The 22035-nt window shown below is 43.1% G+C and overlaps 1 protein-coding gene across 3 annotated transcripts in view; it reads left to right on the top strand.

The window, feature by feature from the left end:
* cad (carbamoyl-phosphate synthetase 2, aspartate transcarbamylase, and dihydroorotase) overlaps nt 1–22035 on the top strand; it is a 112927-nt gene that overhangs the window by 46968 nt on the left and 43924 nt on the right. For all 3 annotated transcript variants that reach the window (XR_015079524.1, XM_085996984.1, XM_085996983.1), the window contains exons 14-24: nt 419–543; nt 6344–6477; nt 7806–7918; nt 10335–10579; nt 11115–11361; nt 12094–12192; nt 16182–16406; nt 16633–16815; nt 17596–17814; nt 19282–19449; nt 20279–20461. Coding sequence is in view for 2 of the 3 variants with exons in the window: in XM_085996984.1 (XP_085853110.1) it covers nt 419–543; nt 6344–6477; nt 7806–7918; nt 10335–10579; nt 11115–11361; nt 12094–12192; nt 16182–16406; nt 16633–16815; nt 17596–17814; nt 19282–19449; nt 20279–20461 (1941 nt within the window). In the remaining variant the exon portion in view is untranslated. The remainder of the gene's footprint in view (nt 1–418; nt 544–6343; nt 6478–7805; nt 7919–10334; nt 10580–11114; nt 11362–12093; nt 12193–16181; nt 16407–16632; nt 16816–17595; nt 17815–19281; nt 19450–20278; nt 20462–22035) is intronic.

Here is a 22035-nt window from a genome sequence, read left to right as displayed (position 1 = left end):
GCACCCGCGGGAAGCCCCCGACCCGAATTTCTGGGCCATCATTTTAAGAACTCTGCTGCTGATGTATACATCGCTTCCCTCTAGAAAATAAAGAACATACATGAAGATGCAATTTGCATTTGCAATTGTATAGAACATATGTTTAGTTAACTAAAATAGAGTAGCGTATTTTAGAATTCTTTTGTTACTTGGACAAAAATGGCTTAATTTCAAACTATAGATCATCTTTAAAATTAGGATAAGTAGAAATTTATACCTAAATTTCCATTTTTTTTTGATATTCTAAAGGTGTGATCTGAGATTACTTGCATGGTCAAATTTTTGAATATGTTTGATAACTTGGCTTCCATCGTCATTTTTAGATGCATTCCATTGTAGTTGTACACCAGCATCACTTTCACATCACTCTGTCTTCCAGTATTTTATCATTGAGGTGAATGCCCGTCTTTCCAGAAGTTCAGCTTTGGCCAGTAAAGCAACTGGTTATCCATTGGCTTATGTTGCAGCTAAACTAGCTCTTGGCATCCCCTTGCCTGTCCTAAGGTAATTCTTGCTTTATGAATTAAAATGTCTTGTGCATAACTACAGGGATGCTCTTTCAGACTACAATAGAACGTTATCCTTCAACCCCTAGAGTGTGGGCTTTATCAGATGGGGTAAAGTAGACCAGCTTTATTTCTTGTGGTTGGAAAGCTGCAGGTGACATATGTTTGACAGTCATACATAGCAGTACTGAGGGAGTGCTGCACTGTCGGAGGGACAGTACTGAGGGAGTGCTGCACTGTCGGAGGGACAGTACTGAGGGAGTGCTGCACTGTCGGAGGGGCAGTACTGAGGGAGTGCTGCACTGTCGGAGGGGCAGTACTGAGGGAGCGCTGCACTGTCGGAGGGGCAGTACTGAGGGAGTGCTGCACTGTCGGAGGGGCAGTACTGAGGGAGTGCTGCATTGTCGGAGGGGCAGTACTGAGGGAGCGCTGCACTGTCGGAGGTGCAGTACTGAGGGAGTGCTGCACTGTCGGAGGGGCAGTACTGAGGGAGCGCTGCACTGTCGGAGGTGCAGTACTGAGGGAGCGCCGCACTGTCGCAGGGGCAGTACTGAGGGAGCGCCGCACTGTCGGAGGGGCAGTACATAGCAGCCTAATATTGCCCATACAAAATCCATTATTGAAGTAGCCAGTGGCATGTGATTGATTTAGTATGCTAAAATGTTATACAACCTAATTTCCACAAGTTGGGAAGCGGAGGGGGGGGGGGGGGGGGGAGTGCGGGGGAAGAGATTTCCTGTGTCCTATTCATTATGGAATTATAAACCCATTTATGAAGAATTGCTTTATATTTGTGTTGCCCATAGTGCAAATCTTCGCCCATGGTGTCCGTATTCGGAGTAGTTTTTATTTTGTCGGTATATTTGCTACTTTTACAATTAAAGGTGATTTGGTCTCTTTTGCAACTTAATATTTTGAAATTCACACAACCACTACCCCCCTACACTGCCATCCCCCAGAAATACTTGCCTCCATTTGGAAAGTGTTGGGGAAACCATTGACCTGGGACCTTGGATGCAGATGTTTAGAACATGCTCGAAGTGTATACCATAAGAAATAGGATCAGGAGAAGGCCGTAAGGCCCCTCGAGCCTGCTCTGCCATTCAGTAAGATCATGGCTGATCTTCTACCTCAACTCCACTTTCCTGCTCTATCACCATATCCCTTGATTCCCTTTGTGCCCAAAAATCTATTGATCTCAGTCTTGAATATACTCAACGACAAAGCATCCACAGCCCTCTGGGGTAGAGAATTCCAAAGAAAGAAGGTATGTTTTTTTCCCCATTGGATCTTCGTAATGAAGACATTGCTTCAGTTGCCATAGGCAATTGTCAAAACATGCGAATGATCCATCAGAAGATAGCTGTAGCTAGAACATTGTCAAGTCTTCTGAGTTCCTGTCGTAGCCAGGGAAACACCTGCAATTGTTTTGTTTCCTGCTCCTGTACCGTTACCTCTGGAGTCTCCCAAGGATCTATCCTTGGCCGCCTGCTACTTCTCATCTACATGCTGCCCCTTGGCAACGTGATCCAAAAACACAATGCCAGGTTCTACATGTACGCTGACGGCACCCAGCTCCACCTCACCACCACCTCCTTCGACCCCTCCACTACCTCTGATTTGTCACGCTGTTCAGGAGCAGAAATTTCCTCCAACTAAATATTAGGAAGACCGAAGCCATTGTCTTCGATCCCTAGCCACTGACTCCATCCCTCTCCCTGGCTAAGGCTAAACCAGACCGTTCGCAAACTTGGCGCCCTATTTGACCCTGAGATGAGCTTCTGACCCCATATCCACTCCATTACCAAGACCGCCTATATTCCACCTCTCTAGCATGCCCATCCGCGCACCTGCCTCAGCTCATTTGCTGAAATGCTCACCCATGCCTTTGTTATCTCTAGACTTGACTATTTCAATGCTCTCCTGGCTAGCCCCTCAGCTTGCACCCTCTAAACTTGAACTTCTCTAAAATTCTACATTTCTGAATGTAAAGTTCATCAGTGTCCTGTTAAAGGGACTTGCATGAAATTTTACCAGGGCTGTTCGATATTGTGAGCATTGATGTGACTGCTGATGTGAAAACTTTTATCTTCCCTTCAGCTGGAAGGTAACCCTGCAGGTTCAGCAACACGCCTGTTGAATACGTCACCACACGGCACCTCTCGGCTCCTCCTGGAGTGAGATTGGTTCCTGTTGGGAACACTGGCACCGTTTCAGGTGTAACCCTCCACTGCCCGCCTGCTCACTGCACAGCGATGGAGTGCACGGCAACTGAGTGTTTCAGGGTTTTTTTCCTCCCCCAGTGCTGTTTACCGGCCTGTCTGCGCAGACCCCAGTTTGAGAGCTTCTATTATACAAATACAGGGGAGGGTTGCTGTCATATCCAATTAGCAAGTTACAACAAGAGTGTTCTGATTGACCTTGGGCAATGCTACATTACCGGATATTGGCATATAAAGTCACTTCAGTTAACTGGGTGTGTGGGCTTACCTACAGGAATGATTTTTGACACTAGACTCAAGAAAACCATCTGGTGCAGCCTAAAAACTTGAACCCCCTCCTCATCACCCTCTTCTTTCCTGTGCCCCCCCCCCCCCCCCCCCAATCCATCTAACAGTCTCCTCCTTCCTCCTTTTCTTCTCTCCCCTCCCTCTCCCTTTGTCTCTCTCCCCCTTGCCACTGGTCTCACTCTCCAACCCCTCTGGCCCCTCCTTCCATTCGCTCATCTCTCCATCAATTGCTCTCCCCCGTCTCTCTTTTCCCGCTACCTCTCAGTTTCTTTGTCTCATCTCTGTTTCCCCCCCCCCCAAATCTCTTTTCCCGCTACCTCACTATATCTTGGCCTCAGTGTCTTCTCTCTCTCTCTCTCTCTCTCTCTCTCTCTCTCTCTCCCCCTCTCCCTTAATCTTTCCCACACTCCTCACCCTCCAGCCGCATCAATCTCTTCCTTTTGTGTCTCCATCCCCCTCTCTCCCCTCCCCCCCCATTGGTCTTGATCTCTTTCCCCCTTCCCTGTGTCTGTCTCAGCTCTCTCTCTCTCTCTCTGTGTGTAACCCATCTCTCCCTATCACTCGCATTCCTCTCTCTCCCATTCTTCTCACTGTACTTCGATCTGTCTCCCATTCCTCTCTGTAACCCATTTCTCTCTGCATCAATCTTCCCCCACCTCTTTCTCTATACCTCCTCCATTTCTCTATACCTCCTCCATTTCTCTCTCCCATTCCTCTCGCTGTATCCCCATCTTTCTCCCTGTCACTCTTCCCCATACATCTGTACCTCCATCTCTCTCTCTCTCTCTCTCCCTATCTCTACCTCCATCTCTCCCCTAGTCACTTCCACATTTCTCTTTCTGTACTCCCATCTTTCCCCTCTCTCCCATTCCTCTCTTTGTACCCTGTCTCTCTCCAGTCACTCTTCCCCATCTCTCTCTGTACCTTTATCTCTCTCCCCATTCCTCTTCGTACACCATCTCTCTCTTTCTCCCTGTCACTCTTTATCACTCTCTGTACCTTCACCTCTCTCCCTCCCTCCCTGTCACTCTTCTCCATCACTCTCTGTACCTTCACCTCTCTCTCTCTCTCTTTATCTCTCCCATTCCTCTCTTTCTACCTCCATCTCTCTATCTCTTTCTCCTTGTCACTCTTCCCCAGTCTCTCTCTCTCTCTCTCTCTCTCTCTCTCTCTCTCTCCCTCTCCCATTCCTCTCTCTCTACCCCATCTCCCTATCACTCTCCACCATCTCCGCCCCCTATCCAAGTCTCGCACGCTCCTTCACCAGATCGCACTCGCTGACTCTGCTGAGCTGTTTGAACAATGGCGGGACTTTGTCCCGCCCCACCTCCAGGGGCAGCTTCCCCACGAAGAGCTTCACCATCCTCGCCGTGCGGGAGGGTGATCAGTAATATCACAGCGCAGCTCAGCCCGACTCCAACCGCCCCGAGTCACAAAATAGCGGCTGTGGCACCGCCTTCCTTGCTCTTCCATTGGCAGCTGCTCCCTGCAACTTCGCTTTGTGATTGGTTTCCTCTGCTGTTAATTAACTGCCATACCTGTGAACAGCTGTCAAAGAATCTTACAGCTGATTAACTGTCAGTCGAAGAATCTTACAGCTGATAGGCTGTCAATCAAATATCTGCTGGCCCACAGTGTTTTCCCTGCTTTTCCTGCAGCGCACAGCTGCTGCTGCCAGCGCCATGGCAACCATTCACCGCCCCGTTCAGCAGCTCCGCACCGGCTCGCCCTCCACCAATTGGGTTTTCTTTTTTGCGGACCCCCTGGAAAATCTCTGGACCCCGAGGGATCAGAGGACCCCAGTTTGAGAACCACTGTTCTAAATCACCTCCACTTTCCTGCCCTATCCTCATATCCATTGATTCCCTTTGTGTCCAAAAATCTTACTGATTCCAGCATTGAATATACTCAACGACTGAGCATCCGCAACCCTCTGGGGTTACTGCTATGAGAGTAAAACTGCTACAAATATTGGTCACCAACATTTTCAAACTTGGTATATAAGCTGTTTTTCCTTTCCACTGAGAGATTGATGTATCAAAGGAGAAGACTATATGTAATGAAACACGTTTTAGAAGAGTAAGAAAAATGTCCAATAATGACTTGTATTTGTTAGAAAAACAAGTACATTGTCAATGAGGTCAACTGTAGTTTTGGGTGTAAATTTCCATTACACCTACCAATTAGGCTCCCTAATTTTATTTTATGCTGATGAAATAGAATCTTTGGTTACAGCACAGAAGGAGGCCATTCGGCCCGTCGAGCCCGTGCCGGCTCTCTGCAAGAGCACTTCAGCTAGTCCCACTCCCCCGCCTTTTCCCCGTAGTCCTGCAAATTTTTTCCCTTCAGGTACTTATCCAACTCCCTTTTGAAAGCCACGATTGAATCTGCCCCCACCACCCTTTCAGGCAGAGCATTCCAGATCCTAACCACTCGCTGTGTAAAAAAGGTTTTCCTGATGTCGCCTTTGGTTCTTCTGCCAATCACCTTAAATCTGTGTCCTCTGGTTCTCGACCCTTCCGCCAATGGGAACAGTTTCTCTCTATCTACTCTGTCCAGACCTCTCATGATTTTGAACACCTCTATCAAATCTCCTCTCAACCATCCCTGCTCTAAGGGGAACAACCCCAGCTTCTCCAGTCTATCCCTGTAACTGAAGTCCCTTATCCCTGGAACCATTCTTGTAAATCTTTTCTGCACCCTCTTTAAGGCCTTCACATCCTTCCTAAAATGCGGTGTCCAGAATTGGACACAATACTCCAGTTGAGGCCGAACCAGTGTTTTATACAGGTTCATCATCATAACATAAATGGCCCCTTGCTCTGACTTGACTGCTGTGATGTGAGTATTTCAGATAGATGGAAAAACATTTGGGAATGGGGTAGAAGTGGAAAGAGAAAAATTGTCATCAAACATTGAACAACTCAACACTGAAAGGTTCAAAGCCGATGAGGCATCCTTCTCCACTGAAGAAAATAGGCAGTTGGAGGATATACATTGGAAGAGAGGGTTCACCAGGCTGTATTATTTAATGTCACTGAATGTCAGGCAGGACATATGGGTGCTGATGTCTCCTCTTCCAAAGCAAAAACGAACTGTTCATATATATCATGGTGTTGCAACATTCCTCCATTAGTCCTTCAGTAGAAATTAGTAACCTTTGTCTTAGCCCCTTATATTTTTATAGAGTTAAAATTCTGTAGAAAATTTAAGTAAAATGAAGTACAACTTGCAAGAGAACTATTTAGCTTAACTTGCTGAACTCTTTTTTTTGTATATTTGGTGCAGAAATTCTGTGACAAATTCCACAACTGCAAACTATGAGCCCAGTCTGGATTACTGTGTAGTGAAGGTACCCCGTTGGGATCTCAGCAAGTTTTTGCGTGTAAGCACCAAAATTGGAAGTTCCATGAAGAGCGTTGGTAAGTACGGTTGATAGCTAAGCCTGCAGTACAACAGTTGCCAAATAACTAAGATTGGCTGTTTTGACACTTTTATAGGCTGAAAGACATTTTAGTTTGTATTTTTTTTCTGTTACTAATTTAATATTGTGCAAAAAGTTATAACACTGAAAATTCCCATAGAATGGAGTGTTATTGTAGCCCAAGACTGGTTTCTCCACCCCCCCGCTCCCCAGTTTTTGAGTTTATATTCACATATTATGTATATGTATTATGCATTGGCTGTATTTTTTCCATTGCACAGTTCTTCTGGGAGCAGTGCACTGAGCACCAACATTTCTTTGCATGGCTGTGTTTCTGTTGGAGCAATGTGAATCTAAGAATTGAAGCAATTTGCCTTGATTTTTGGGATTCATTTGGGTCAATAGCAACAGATCCTGTCCCCAAATAATATGGGTCAAGACTGATTGATTATGTGGAAACTACTTTTTTATAAATTACAAATGTTAACATAATTTAAAAATTCTTGCCAATTGTTTTGCTGAAAGTTTTCATTAGTGCCAGTAATATTGGTTTTGAGTTATTTAACCTGAGACTGTTAATGTTAAATTAATACTGGCAGAGAAAGAGAGGGGGAGAATATTTTTGCAGAGAGCTTTGTGTTCTTTCTGCTTTCTCACAATACCTGGTTCATTTACTCTTCCTTCTAGCCAATTTACATTAAGGTCAATACTCATTTTGTTTAAACATATCACAAAATTGGCAAAAATATTAATTAACTTCTTAAAAATAGATTGTCATGTAACAGCCAGTTTCCAAATCAAGATACCCATCTTCCTGCTAATTTGGGGATTTGGTACAGAAGCTTATCTTGGTGCTCAGACTTGCCTTCAAGCGTTCCTTCCCTGCTATTGTGTTAAAAGCAGTGAGCAGTTACAAAGCACCAAGACTGGATACAGAATGTGAACTATTTGCTGAAGTTCCCAGGTTTGTAACTTGCAAGGGGCATTAATGGAGGTCTGGGAGCAGGCTGACCTCTTGCCCTCAGCAGCAGATGTGGGATGGCCAGATGGGCTGAAAATGAGCGATTAATTTAGAAGTAAAAAGGAAATTATATTGAAGTGGTTTCTTTGCATAAATATTTAGAAGATTTTGTAAAGCATGGACTGTTCCTAATTAAGGATTATTTTCCATTGATATGTTGTGTTGAATAATCCACTATTCAAATTATTGCAGTATAATAAAAACAGAAAATGTTGCAAATACAGTAGGTCAGTCAACATCTGTTGGTGGCTGTGTACTCTTCATCAGAACTGTGTACTCTATTTGTATAATCTGTTTCAAAACAGGTGAAGTGATGGCTATTGGTCGCAATTTTGAAGAAGCTTTCCAGAAAGCGTTGAGAATGGTAGACGAAAACTGTGTTGGGTTTGATCATACGTTGAAGCCGGCTTCTGATGAAGTATGTCGGGAGCTATTTTACCTTGGTTAGAAATTAGCTTAACGACCCAAAAGTTTAGCATCCTCCAGAAAATAAATCCTAACAATTAGAGATTTGCTTTAGGGGTTTTTCACTCTGTACAGACACATGGGGGAAATTTTTACTTATCGACGTGCTGGGAGCGGGGGCGGGCACAGCGTTCGACATTGACAGATTCTCTGCCCGGAAGTCAGCCTGATTGACAGGCTTGGCTTCCAATTGGGCGGGGAGCACTCAGGACCAGGTAGGCCCGATCCCTTTCTCCGTGGCGGGGGGGGTCTGATCCCTGAACCCGGAGGGGGTCCGATCCCTGATGGCGAGGTGGAGTCCGATCCCTTACCTGGGGGTGGAGGAAGGGCTGATGGTGGGAGAGCTTGGTGTGGGGGTAGGGGGAGCTGGGAGGAAGCACTCTTGCTTCTCTTGGCCCACAAGGCGTCCTCGCCTTGCTGAGATCCGGCCAGCCACAGTAAAACCTGCACATTATCCGAGGCTGCCAGCCTACTTAACATATTTAAAATGCCACTCCGCCTCTTGGGAGCAAGTTGGCTGCCCACCCCTTTTCTCAGCTCGGGTAAAACCCCGAAATCAGTGGGTTGGGGCCAGCTTCCCGATACACCTTGAATTTTTGGCCATTTAACCCCGCACTCAGTCCCACCCGCTCTCACCATCCCACCCATATTAAAATTCACCTCGTGTATTTAAAAAAAAAAAAAAAAATTGCATTGCTGTATAAGTCATTCCAAAAAAATGAGATTTTATTTTTCAAGCTTCTGACAGCTTCTAATTCTTGATTAGTTCTTAGCTTGTATGTCTGAAATTGAACTTAGTCTTTCTATATATTAGTGATATTGAAGTTGCTAACCAAAGTGAACACTAACGAGGATCTGGGTGGGAAAAGGTAGATTTGTTTTTCCATTTCTGGTGACGATTGCGAAAGATGAAAAGCAGGAGATTTCTTGTGAGACTTGGACAACACATGGGAATGATGGAAGTTGCCTGCCATTGCTGCAATCACGTACTTTTCATAAATAGGGATATGTTATATTTTTTAACTTTCTTCCCATATTATATGATAGAAAACATGCCTAAAATCTGAGGCTGTGCATGATGCCATAATTTTACTGCTTAAGTAAGTACAGTTTGACCTGGTATGGTGACAAATGCAATACAGGAAACTTTGGTTTATCCGGAGGTTGTATGTCCGGAAACCTCAATCTACCGGCAGAAATCAGAAGCCGTTTTGTTCGGTTTTTTTTTCTTCTCGTGGCTTTTTTTCAACAGTCAGGCTCTGCAAAGTCTCTCTGAAGCTGTTGCTAAGCTACAGAGACGCTTCCAAGGTACGGCCGACTGTTTAGAAGCTGTTGCTAAGCAACAGTGTTTGTTGCCAGATATGGAGCTGCAAATCTCCGTATGCTTCAACATTAACGCTGGTTTGTCCGGCAGTTTTGATAGATCGGCAACAGCTCGGTCCCGTCGGTGCCGGATATCACAAAGTTTCCTGTAGTTAAAAATAATCTGGTGCATTTACTGTAATAACATTACAATTTATTGTAACTTTAAAAATCAATCCATGATTTACTCCCTGATCAATTCCCAATTAATCTGTCATGTATTGAAATTATATAAGTCTATCTGTCCCTGATGATTATAACGTTGTTTACCTCCCAATTCTTGTTAGTTTATTTGGCTTTCTCGAACATTGCAACATTCCTATTTCGGGGGAGAAATAAATCCTGTGCTGAGTTCTGATCTCCTTGGAAGAACAGCAAGTTTTCTAACATGTTCTGATGTAAACCCTGAAGTGGTCACATTTTAAAGCATAGTGGGCTACCTGCTATCTAACACGATATAGTATTGTGCCTGATGTGCTTTAAAATGGCTGCTGATAACCTTGTCCTTTAAGAATGTTGAAAACTTTGTACGTGTTTTTGTAATTTAAAATCCTTGATTTCAAATCTTTTTTTCCTCCCATCTCTGCACACAATTCTCCTGTCGGGGCTGGGAAACGATGATCCCCCGAGTCTGACAGTGCTGTGTCGGTGTTACGTAAATGAAAGCAGCCCAAGTGTAATATTGCTCTCCCACTCGTGGAGAACTTAGCGTCTTTCCCGTAATGCTGAGTGCAATCAGGACCTCGTAGCGTGATGGGAATCATAAGTGCAAACATTTTCCACTGTTGCATGTCTGACCACCAACTTGCTGTCCTAGTTTTGCCTACATTTGTACAGATTTAATTACCACAGAAAACTTCACATCGCCCTTCGGATAAGTTGTAGCTTGTTACCAGTTTTATAGCATTCCTCCAAGAGATCCAACATCCAGGTATTTTTCTTGTACATTGTTCCAATCTTAATTTTAAATTGATTGCTTGATAATGTACCACTTTATTGTTTCTTAGGAACTTGAAACTCCAACAGATAAGAGAATCTTTGTCCTTGCTGCAGCCTTGAGGGCAGGTTATGAAATTGACCGTCTGTATGAATTGACCAAAATTGACAAGTGGTTTCTTCACAAGATGAAGAACATTGTAGATTACTCACTGAAGCTTGAGTTGTACATGAAGGATGAAATGCCTCGTCATGATCTCCTGAAAGCTAAACGTCTTGGTTTCTCTGATAAGCAGATTGCAATGGCCATACAGAGGTAAACCACTGAGGCAATTCACATTGACTTTATAGTGCAAATTGTTTTCCAAAGCAGGCATTCTAAAAGCAATCAGATTTGACTAAGATATTAACTATTTGAATGTGACCTTTCATTATTCCCACACAACTATAATGTTACTTGGCAGACTGTCAGCTAGACCATTGCCGTTTCTGATCGTAACCTCCAGTTCTTTGGAGTTTGGTGTATTTTACCTCCTGATCCTCTGGAAATATCAAGGCATGGTGGCCCTGCATTGTTTGAAATGTGACCACTTTTTGTTTGGTTCTTGGGTATGCTATATTTTAGACTTGAGGCTGCAGGTTGCTTTTGGCTTACATTATGTGTACTAGTGTTATAGCCTGCACCATACTCGATCAAGGGATGTCACCGGGTTTGGAGTGACAAACAATAAATTAGATTCAAAGTTCAGATTTGGATATTAACTCTTCTTGCTCCTTGGGTAGGTACATGTTCAAAATCTTTGTATCCAGGGGGTGATGACCTATAAATTGCTTTGGTTGTCTTTCCTTAGTACTGAGCTGGCAGTGAGGCGATTAAGACAGGAATGGAAAATCCTTCCTGTGGTGAAACAGATTGATACAGTAGCAGCTGAATGGCCTGCTCAAACCAACTATCTCTATTTGACGTATAATGGTGAAGGACATGACCTCGACTTTACCAAACCTCACGTGATGGTGATTGGTTCCGGTGTATACAGAATAGGGAGCAGTGTTGAGTTTGATTGGTGTGCTGTTGGATGTATCCAACAGTTACGCAAGGTTAGTCTTCAAAATTGCTTTATCGGTATATTTTATATACTTTAAAGGACTAATTGAGAAATGTAGTTTTTGTTAATAATGTTCCAGGTAATATATTCAGTAAATGCTCTACTCACTGCCACAGGAATGCATTTCAGCGGGCTCTCTGTTGATTTTAAAGTTGGTAGGTATGCAATGCTGATCTCACCAGAGGTTACTAAAGGGAATGATTGCTGGAGGTGAGCACATGCTGCCTTTAGCACTCCCTCTGTAGCTGGGCCTGTGGTTGCCTACAGATACTCATGGATTTGACTAGAGTCATTGGCAAATACATGGAATGCTTTCAGTTTGCAGATCAACTTTTCCAGCACCAGTTTATGTTGCCATAATATAGGTGAATGAAAATCCTGGCAGCCCAAACTCCTGGCCATTATCTATTAGTATGGAAAATTTGAGGTATTAATGTTTGAATTTTTCAATTCGTAACGTTAACTCCTTGTACTTTAAGATTAAGTTTACTACTGTATAACTGTTTTTGTAAACAACAAATTGCTGACTAATACTTTGGGGGGGGGGGGGGGGGAGGCGGCTGGATGGTGTATAGTGTAAATCTTCATATTGTCTCTTCCCCCAACCACCCAATGAGTGGATATAAATTCAGCATTTGATTAACCAGCAGATGTGTAGCATGCGGTGTTTCATTTTCTTGAAAGCTGAAATGCATTTAAACTATTGATGCTTCATTCCATACAGATGGGCTACAAAACCATAATGGTGAATTATAATCCTGAAACTGTCAGTACAGATTATGACATGTGTGACCGGCTTTACTTCGATGAAATATCATTTGAGGTAAGTTACTTTTTAAAAATTAGTATCTGGCCTGTAATTCTCACTGTTGTCCCTTTTGTTATAAGTACAAATAATTGACTGTTCAGAAATGTATGAATGCATTTAATATTTGGAAGAGAATTTTTATTCAAATAAAAACTTTAAATGACTAATATTTGTACCTTCGAGGATTGCCATTTTTTTTTCAACGGTTCATATTCTGGGTTTGCTAAAGTGTTCATTTCTTAAAGTAGTCACATCATTTTTTGTAAAGTGTGTATCTGATATATAATGCACTAGCAGGGGAGCCCGGTGTTTCCAGGGCAATTTTGGGGCGCGCGGTCTCCGTGCCCCTGTGTGTCCCTCCTCTCTGTCCCTCTCCCTGCCCCCCTCGCCCTCACCTCCCCCTCACCCCCACCCCCCCCATACCTCCCCCCTCCCCTCACCTCCCCCCTCCCCTCACCTCCCCCTCCCCCTACCTCCCCCTCCCCTTCTGATAGCGGTCGTGCGGGGCCTAGCGCTTGAGGCGCGGCCGGGCTGTCGGGTGGAGACGGACCCGAGCTGAGCTCCCTCGCGGATCGCGTGGCTGATGGGCGGCCGCTGCCACTCCCCCGACCGCTGTGTGTGTCGGGCCGAGCGGTTGGGAGGCAAGGCCCGAGTGAGCCCAAATTACCTGCCGGTGCGGCGGGGCAGGAGCGGGATTTGGAGCCGCAATGTGAGGGTTGCTGTGGGGGTGGAGCTCCCCCGCGGGTGGTGCGGTTGACGGTTGGCCGCTGCCGATGACCTGCCCGCTGCGTGGAAACGCCCCTGCCGGAGTCGGAATGTGGGGGTTTGTTTGGCTGGTGGTGTCCCTGTGGGGATGAAAAAAATGGCGGCGAAGTTTAGGGAGACTGGAGCATTAGGTCCCGCCTGTGACGCACCGATTGGTCAACCATCAGGTGAGTGAACTGTAGGATTGGTCAAGCAGCATGTCACTCAACGCTAATGAGAGGAAGGATTGGTCAAGCGCTAATGAGTGGATTTTTGAATGTTTTTTGTACACTGTGCAAACAATTTTTGTGTGACAAAAAAGTAAATACGCCTACAAGAGTCCTCTAATGAGCTTTCTTTTGATATAACATATGTGTAGGTACGCTCTATAACTTTTGATTGTATAGCCGGACAGAGAGACAGAAAGACAGACAGAGAGACATACTGTTTTATATATATATAAGATACATAAAAATATTTAAGACTTTTAATTATGCCTACACCACTTTTTTGATTGGAACTTAATAAACAAAACACACCCTCAATCAGATTTCATGCTATAAACATTCCAATCTCATTATCACTAATGATGTGGAGCAGATGCTGTGATAGAAATTGCTTCTTCCACCATGTCATTCCATTGTGTCTGCTGTACTAAAGCAGCAAGGCTCCCTGTGATGCAAAGTAACTACAATAAAGGAAGTGCGTTGGGACTGAATTATCTGATTCTGTGCGGCAATAAGTATTCTAATTTCTTGAATTGAACACACCTGTCCCCCTTTTTTAAATGCTCGGCAGGATCGAGCCTCTCCCAAAGAATCAGATGATAACTGCACTATGATGTGGTGCTGAGCCATATAGAATAAGGAGATTATTATTTTAACCCCTCATCTATGCCGAGTTAGGTGATCTCAGCTTGGCAGTTGTGGGGGTGCAACAATTGGATTCAGTATATCATGCTAGGAAGTGGAAAATTCAAGCTACTAATCATTATCCATTGACCCATGTTGCAAAGTATGCATGTCAAAGGATATCTGTTGAAGATAAGCTTGAATAGAAAGTGAATCTCACTGATTGTTTAGGTTCACAGATGAAGAATGGGAGGTCTGGTGGTTTCCATGAAATTATATTTCATAGCGTGAGTTGCCTTCAGGAGGGGAATTGATATTGCCATTCTTTCCCCGAACAAATGCTTGCAGTACAGGTCGGATTAACTCTTTACATCGCTCAAATACTCACTGGATTAAATAATGGCATATGTGGAGATGCCCAAAAGCTAGATTGTCTTGTTCAACTGTTTTATTTATGGTAAACTTAACATGCATAGAAACCCATGCGTAAAAGTCTTCCAAGTAGACTACTGAGGTATCTATATAGTTGAGTTTCGCTTTGCATGTTGTTGAGTAGGCCTTTTCTCTATGCCAAGCTGGGTCATATACCTATTAAACCATTGGCTTGCAAGGTTTTGTGGAGCCAAGTGGGAAGAATCCCACTGACTGACTGGTTTACCACTCTACGTACCATCGATGAGGCAGCCTGGTTGGTCTAATCATCAACAGCACCTTGGATTACTGTGGTCTGACTTGCTCAGGTATTGTATCATTAAGTTTCTGGGGTGGTTTAATCTTACTTGCCCACTCGGTATCGATTTAAATAGCGTTCTGCCACTGGACTTGATAGAGAGTTTTATTCACCTGAAACATAAAATGTTACTACCAATTACAAGCAATACACTAAAACATAAATGTAGAATACACAGGTATAAACAATACAGCCTCAATATCTGCGCCCAGAAGGCAAAGGTGATCAATTTTCCTCCTATCAATGGCACCGATGTCACGAATCGCTCCAAGAGCTCTACCTAACTGGGGGCTCGACCTTCCTTATACAGGAAACTTTGTGCTATCCGGCACCGACAGGACCGAGCCTCTGCCGTTGCCTAAAAAGTGCCGTACACTCCAGAGTTAATGTTGAAAGATACGGAGATTCTTATCTCCGTATCTGACAACAATCACTGTTGCTTAGCAACAGCTTCTAAACACTCGTGTGTGGCTGCAAGGGTCTGTAGCTAAAGCTGTTGCTATAGCTACAGACCTTGCACTGCTTGACTGTGGGGGAAAAAAAAGCAAAGAAAACAAACAAGAAGAATAAAAAACGGCACCTGATTTCTGCCGGTGGCTCCAGTTTGCCGGATAGCTCACCTCCGGATAGCACAAAGTTTCCTGTATTGGGTTTTTCTGCAAGTCTTGTGACCATTTTATCCGAGAGAGATGTTTGTCCTAATTCTTACCTTATCTCAGACATTCTATGTACTGGGTCTGGAGGTATGATCTCACCCACCAGGACATGGGATGCTTGCAATCCCAAGGCCTTTGCAGGATGTTTAACTTACTGAGCAGACCTTGAAGCAGATCATGCACTAAACTTTCCTTTTTCCCTTTAAGTTGCTGTAGTTGCAGCTTTCCAGCTGTTGTGCTGGGACTTTTTAGTTGTCTACACCCCCACGAGCTTTTGATGTCCAATTTGATCTGTTTTCCCAAAGCGTGCTGGATGAAGGTACTGAATTCCTTTCTCACAGTCTCCCATGGAGGATTGACTGTCCCATTCTCCAATGATTTTGCATGTCACCTTGAAACCAAATCGACCCCAAAGACAGCCTTGTTTCCCCCTTCAGCGCTCCCCCAGGTTGGTCATCGCTAATAGACAACTGAGATGGGTGGGTTTGCACCCTTCCTAGGCAGAAAGCAGATGCCAGACACGACTTCCAATTGGTAGGATGAACAACAGGGCTCATGATAAAAGTTGGAATACCAAGAGTTATCCTGCTGCAAGATGGGAATGTGCCATATCCTATCAAGTGGTGTTTCTGCCAGTTGCAGGTGCATATGCAATGGCTTGTCCCTCTACAGCTGAATTAAAGTAAATGTCAGACCCTAATTTTTTTTCTGTACCTGGCCTCCTGGTAACACTTCAAGCAGCTGCTGTCCTAAACTCTGATTTTCCATCAATGTTGTTTGCCTAAGTATCTGCTTTTTAGTGTAGCAGGAGGACCTACACGTTAAAGTTGGCCAGAAGCTCTAGATGCTCCATCAGCTACTTAATCCAGGCAATCCCGTAAGGGGCTTTGGCAAAGGGCTGTCCAACTAAATGATATGGGGGGGGGGGGAAAGACACTATTTAGGAAATGTCGACTTTGCTAAGATAGTTAGAAGTACCCTTGAGAGTAAAATATATTCAGTATTGCTTTTATTGTCTTTCAGGTTGTGATGGATATTTATGAACTGGAAAACCCAGAGGGTATAATCTTGTCTATGGGTGGGCAGTTGCCAAACAATATTGCCATGGATCTGCATCGTCAGCAGTGCCGAATCCTGGGCACTTCACCAGAATCCATTGATACAGCTGAAAATCGCTTCAAGTTCTCGCGAATGCTGGATACGATTGGTATTAGCCAGCCACGGTGGAAGGAACTGTCTGACACAGAGGTGCGTGTGCATTTATTGCAAGCAGTTAAACTGTCCGTAGTTTGCAAGTTAATTTGCTTTATACAGTGTTTCTCATTTTAATCTGTTTCACAGCTAAATAAGGAACCCACACTAATTATTGCTGAGTTCAACATTTGAAGGATTATAGAATGTTTTTTTGTTCTATAACTTGAAACGTTAAAGCAGAACACTTTCTGATACTTAACGGTCTTTTTTTTTTTTACAGTCCTCCAAGCTGTTTTGCACAAAAGTTGGTTATCCATGTCTCATTCGCCCATCGTACGTGCTGAGCGGGGTTGCTATGAATGTGGCCTATTCTGACAGTGACCTGGAGAAGTTTCTCAGTAGTGCAGTAGCTGTTTCGAAGGAGTACCCAGTTGTCATTTCCAAATTCATTCAAGAGGCGAAGGTTTAAAAAAAATTGATTTTCTCATAGTTTTAAATTTCTTTCCAATGCTATTTTTGTTACCCTAGAAACACTCGCTGCTTTATGACTATGACTAATCCTGATTTGTTATTTTCATGCATGTATTTTAAGCTTAAAAGAAGGGTAAAGTTTTTCCTATTTCTATCAGTCAGATATCATGTACTTCAGCATTTAGATTAAATTTATTTGCCAAAAGATATTTACAGGGAGTGACATTTCTTTCTCAATTAACAAACCACATGCAAAATTGTGGTATTCTTCAGTTTTGAAGGTGTGATTTCTTTTAGAAGAATTTTATCACCCAGACTGGCTAATGACCCCATAGTATGTTTTGAGAGTATCTTATTTTTTTTCTTGTACATTTGTGCATCTGTGTGAAACAACTGTCATTTAGATTAAAAATTTGTATTAATCTGAATTTTGACTTAAATCTCATACTTTTGGAATCTTTAAAAATCAGGAGCTAATGGCAATAATGAATGTGAAGCCACATGTCTGGGGGAGATGGGAATTCCTGTAATTGATTTAGTCTCTTGTATTAAAGCTGGTGTGGTGGAACACTTTGTGTGATATGCACAATCTTTCTTAATTATTGCCCAATTAAGTCCAACTTTAATGTAATTATGTATTTGGTGAAAGTGTATGTACTTATTTTAACAATCTTTGGCATGGTAAACGGTTAGTGTTTTAAGTGCCATTTGGGTAACTTGTATGAGCTGCGAACTGTTGTAATGAAACAAGCTGCACATTTATGGCATACAGGAAATCGATGTGGATGCAGTCGCCTGTGATGGAGTAGTGATAGCAGTAGCTATATCAGAGCATGTCGAAAATGCAGGGGTCCACTCTGGAGATGCGACACTGGTAACTCCACCTCAAGACCTTAACCAGAAAACAACAGAGAGAATCAAAACCATAGTTCATGCTATTGGACAGGAGCTACAAGCCACTGGTCCTTTCAACCTTCAGCTCATTGCAAAGGTTAGATCCTTGTTTAATCAATTATTAATTGTCTGTGTTGTTTGAATTGCAACATGCTTGGAGATATGAATGGAAGAAGGCCTTTTTTCCCCAGTATTCTACTTAGTCGATTATTCTAGACAGATAGTGAATTGAATTTATTTTTTTATATTCTATACCAACAGAAAAGACTCAGCTGCAAGGTTTTGGGATTTTTTCCTTAATTTTTGTTCATCATAGTGAAGGATCTTTGCGCTGGAAACTCTTTCTATTTTAAGCACTCATTGTTCGTGTTCATCATTCCAGATCATATATAGCACTGTTGGATCCCTCCAACATGCTTCAACCCCAATTTTGCAAAAACAGCCTGTACTGCATCAGTGTAATATTTTTCCATTTCTCACACCGGCCAACCTGTGACCCCTTGGAGTAAGATTGCCAACTTAGTGCTAAATTGGGGACGGTTTTGTGCTGTGAACCATGCCCACAAAAACTGGATTGAGACTGCTCAAACTCATTTCACATTTGGATCCTTATAGGCAGAGGACATTTACACCTAGATAAAGACTAATCCCTATCCCACTGCACCACCCCATCCTCAGAGATGTTTTTGGATCCCTATTATCGGACCACCCATTTGTATTAATTATGTACAAGTTTTATTGTTTAGTTTTGCAGTGTATGAAAATATTGCAGCAATACTCCAATCTCAGACGAAAATAAAAACAGTGTCTAACTTTTAAGTCTCCTTTGGGCTGGACAGAATAAGGACATGGATTCTGGGCTCTCCTAATGCCTTGCTGTTTAAATGCATTATCCAGTGTGCAACTAAGCCATATGGTTTAGCAAGATCCCAGGATCGATTTTTCTGGTCCTGTTGAATTTGCTGATGTCGCTTGATATCATCGATATCTCTAAGGAATTTTCCCACTTGTATACCTCCTTTTTAAGGCAGAAGAATCTGGGGTAATTTTAACTTTTGGCAATAGTGTAAAACAGGTGGTATTGGATCGGCCGCCCGTTATAAACCTTGCCTGATTTTTGCTTTTCATTGTTAATCAAAAGGAAATTCATGTGAGGTGTATAGCGGGCAGCCAATCCAATGTCGCCCCTTTAACACTATCGGCAACAGTTAAAATTACCCCCTCTGAGTTTCTCCAGCCTAACTTGGTCCTCTGACACAAGGGATCAGTCTTGCAATCCTCTTTTGCACTGCCTTCAGGGTTTGGATGTTTCCCATGTGCTTTTGGTGGCCAGAATTAAACACCATACTAAAGGTGCGACCTCCAGAACATTATACAGCTTCAGTATGTCAGCTGAGACTTGACTGATGTGGCAACATAGCTCAGCATTCTGTTAACACGTTTCTCGCAGCCATTCATTAAGCAAGTGTGTCTCCTATTTTTTTTTAAATATATCGGGTGATTGTTGGGAAATTGAATCAATGAAATGAGTATATTTTAATATTCTTTGTTTTCTGCTCTACAGGATGACCAACTCAAAGTGATAGAATGCAATGTAAGAGTTTCACGTTCCTTCCCATTTGTGTCGAAAACACTTGGAGTGGACATGATAGCCCTAGCTACGCAAGTTATTATGGGTGAAGAGGTTGAGCCTGTAGGTCTAATGACTGGTCCAGGAGTTGTAGGAGTAAAGGTAATCTGATCTTAACAAAGATATTGAATTACAGAATGGTAATATTGCCTCTTCTATGCCTAGTGCCTTTCACCATACTTTTGACTTTCCTTTTAAAAATACCATATGAAACGAAATTGCAAGAGGACATAAGCTAATGGGGAAACTAAAACTGACCGGAAAGTTACATGGTTTTTGTATATTTGTGTACAGTTATTTCCAAGTATTTCTGCTATGTTCATAAATGTTGACATTTGATTTACACAGAGTAGCTTTGCTTGGATTATGAATGTACATTGCAAACAGTTGTAATGCTACAGTATTTAAATGCATGCCCCTATTCATTATTCATGGATTGACCTTGGAGCAACCAATATTATTAGGGAAATTGTAATCTTCAGCTTTTAATTTATTAAAAAGCTCCTGATGGAAGACTTAACTATATTTAAACTGGATCAAAAGCAAAATACTGCGGATGCTGGAAATTGAAATAATAAAAACATAAAATGCTGGAAACACTCAGCAGGTCAAGCAGCATCTGTGGAGAGAGGAAACGGAGTTAATATTTCAGGTCGATGACCGATTTGATAAAAGGTCATCGACCTGAAACGTTAACTCTGTTTCTCTCTCCACAGATGCTACCTGACCTGCTGAGTGTTTCCAGCATTTTCCGTTTTTATTTAAACTGGACATCTGGTAAGTAATGTTGGGAAACAAACCATTTGTTAAAATAGGATGGTAGCTTTTTGAAAACTCATGTCATGTTCTTGAAAATGTAGAAACCTTTTCAACGAGTTGTCAAACCAGCTTTCAAGAAATATCATTTTGCTCTGTGCAATCTCATTTGCAGGTGCCTCAGTTTTCATTTTCCCGCCTTGCTGGGGCAGATGTGGTTCTGGGAGTGGAGATGACGAGTACTGGAGAAGTGGCCTGCTTTGGAGAAAATCGGTACGAGGCATACCTCAAGGCCATGTTGAGCACTGGCTTTAAAATACCGAAAAAGAACATACTGCTTTCAATTGGCAGCTACAAGGTAAATACATATATACTAGCCAGCTTACAAAAGGTTCTGGTATTTTTTTTGTTACCAGAATATAATAGCATATATATATTACAGGGGTAACATAGAAACATAGAAGATAGGAGCAGGAGTAGGCCATTCGGCCCTTCGAGCCTGCTCCGCCATTCAATGAGATCATGGCTGATCATTCAATTCAGTACCCCGTCCCTGCCTTCTCCCCATATCCCTTGATCCCTTTAGCCTCAAGAAATATATCCAACTCTTTCTTGAATATATTTAATGAACTGGCCTCCACCGCCCTCTGTGGCAGAGAATTCCACAGGTTCACCACTCTCTGGGTGAAGAAATTCCTCCTCATTTCAGTCCTAAATGGCTTACCCCTTATCCTTAGACTATGACCCCTGGTTCTGGACTCCCCGACCATCCGAAACATCCTTCCTGCATCTAGTCTGTCCAGACCTGACAGAATTTTATAGGTTTCGATGAGATCCCCTCTCAATCTTCTAAACTCCAGTGAGTATAAGCCCAATCGACATAATCTCTCCTCATATGTCATTCCTGCCATCCCAGGTATCAGCCTGGTGAACCTTCGCTGCACTCCCTCCATGGCAAGAACGTCCTTCCTCAGGTAAGGTGACCAAAACCGCACACAATACTCAAGGTGCGGTCTCACCAAGGCCCTGTACAACTGTAGCAAGACATCCTTGTTCCTGTACTCGAACCCTCTTGCTACGAAGGCCAACATACCATCTGTTTTCTTAACCGCCTGCTGCACCTGCAGGCTTACCTTCAGCGACTGGTGCACAATAACACCCAGGTCTCTTTGCACTTCCCCTTCTCCCAATCTATTGCCATTTAAATAATAACCTGCCTTCATGTTTTTGCCACCAAAGTGGATAACCTCACATTTAACCACGTTATGGTTGTACCGGTGCAGTATTTGCCTTAGTTTTGAAAATCACAACAATGCCTTTTTGTCTGGGAAAAGGAGCTTGCCCCAAGGCGGGGGCAATACCATGAGGTCCCAGAAAATTCCTGGGTCAACTGGCTTTGTCAATTTGTATCTCAAGCACTGTGATAAGGAAAATACAAGTATTACAGAAATAAGGTAACTCAAACTTCAAGAATAAGTGTCAGCCTTGGCTGAGCAGTAGCACTCCAGCCTCTGAGTTAGAAGGTTGTGGGTTGAAACTTCAGTACAGTACTGAAGGAGTGCTGCACTTTTTGGGACGCTGCCTTTCAGATGTGATGTTAAACCGAGGCCCTGCCTGTCCCATTGGGTGGACGTCCTTTGCGAAGGAGAGCAGCGGAGTTTTCCTATTGTCCTGGACATATTTATTCCTCAACCAACATCGCCAAAGTAGATTATCTGATCATCTGTTTTTAAAAAAAAATCTAAGTTCTGTGTGGGACCTTGCTGTGTAAATTGACTGCAACAGTTTCCTCCATTACAACAGTGACTGCACTTCAAAAATATTTCATTGACTGTGAAGCACTTTGCGACATCCTGAGATCGTGAAAGTTATATAAATGCACCTTCATTTTGAAGTATAGCTTTAAGTAGCAGTAATCGTCTTTTCCAATCT

Source organism: Somniosus microcephalus, chromosome 9, assembly GCF_052327205.1.
Source record: "Somniosus microcephalus isolate GS21.2 chromosome 9, FLI_Smic_1.0, whole genome shotgun sequence".
In the NCBI taxonomy this organism is placed as follows: domain Eukaryota; kingdom Metazoa; phylum Chordata; class Chondrichthyes; order Squaliformes; family Somniosidae; genus Somniosus; species Somniosus microcephalus.
This window is presented reverse-complemented; position numbering and strand designations above follow the sequence as displayed.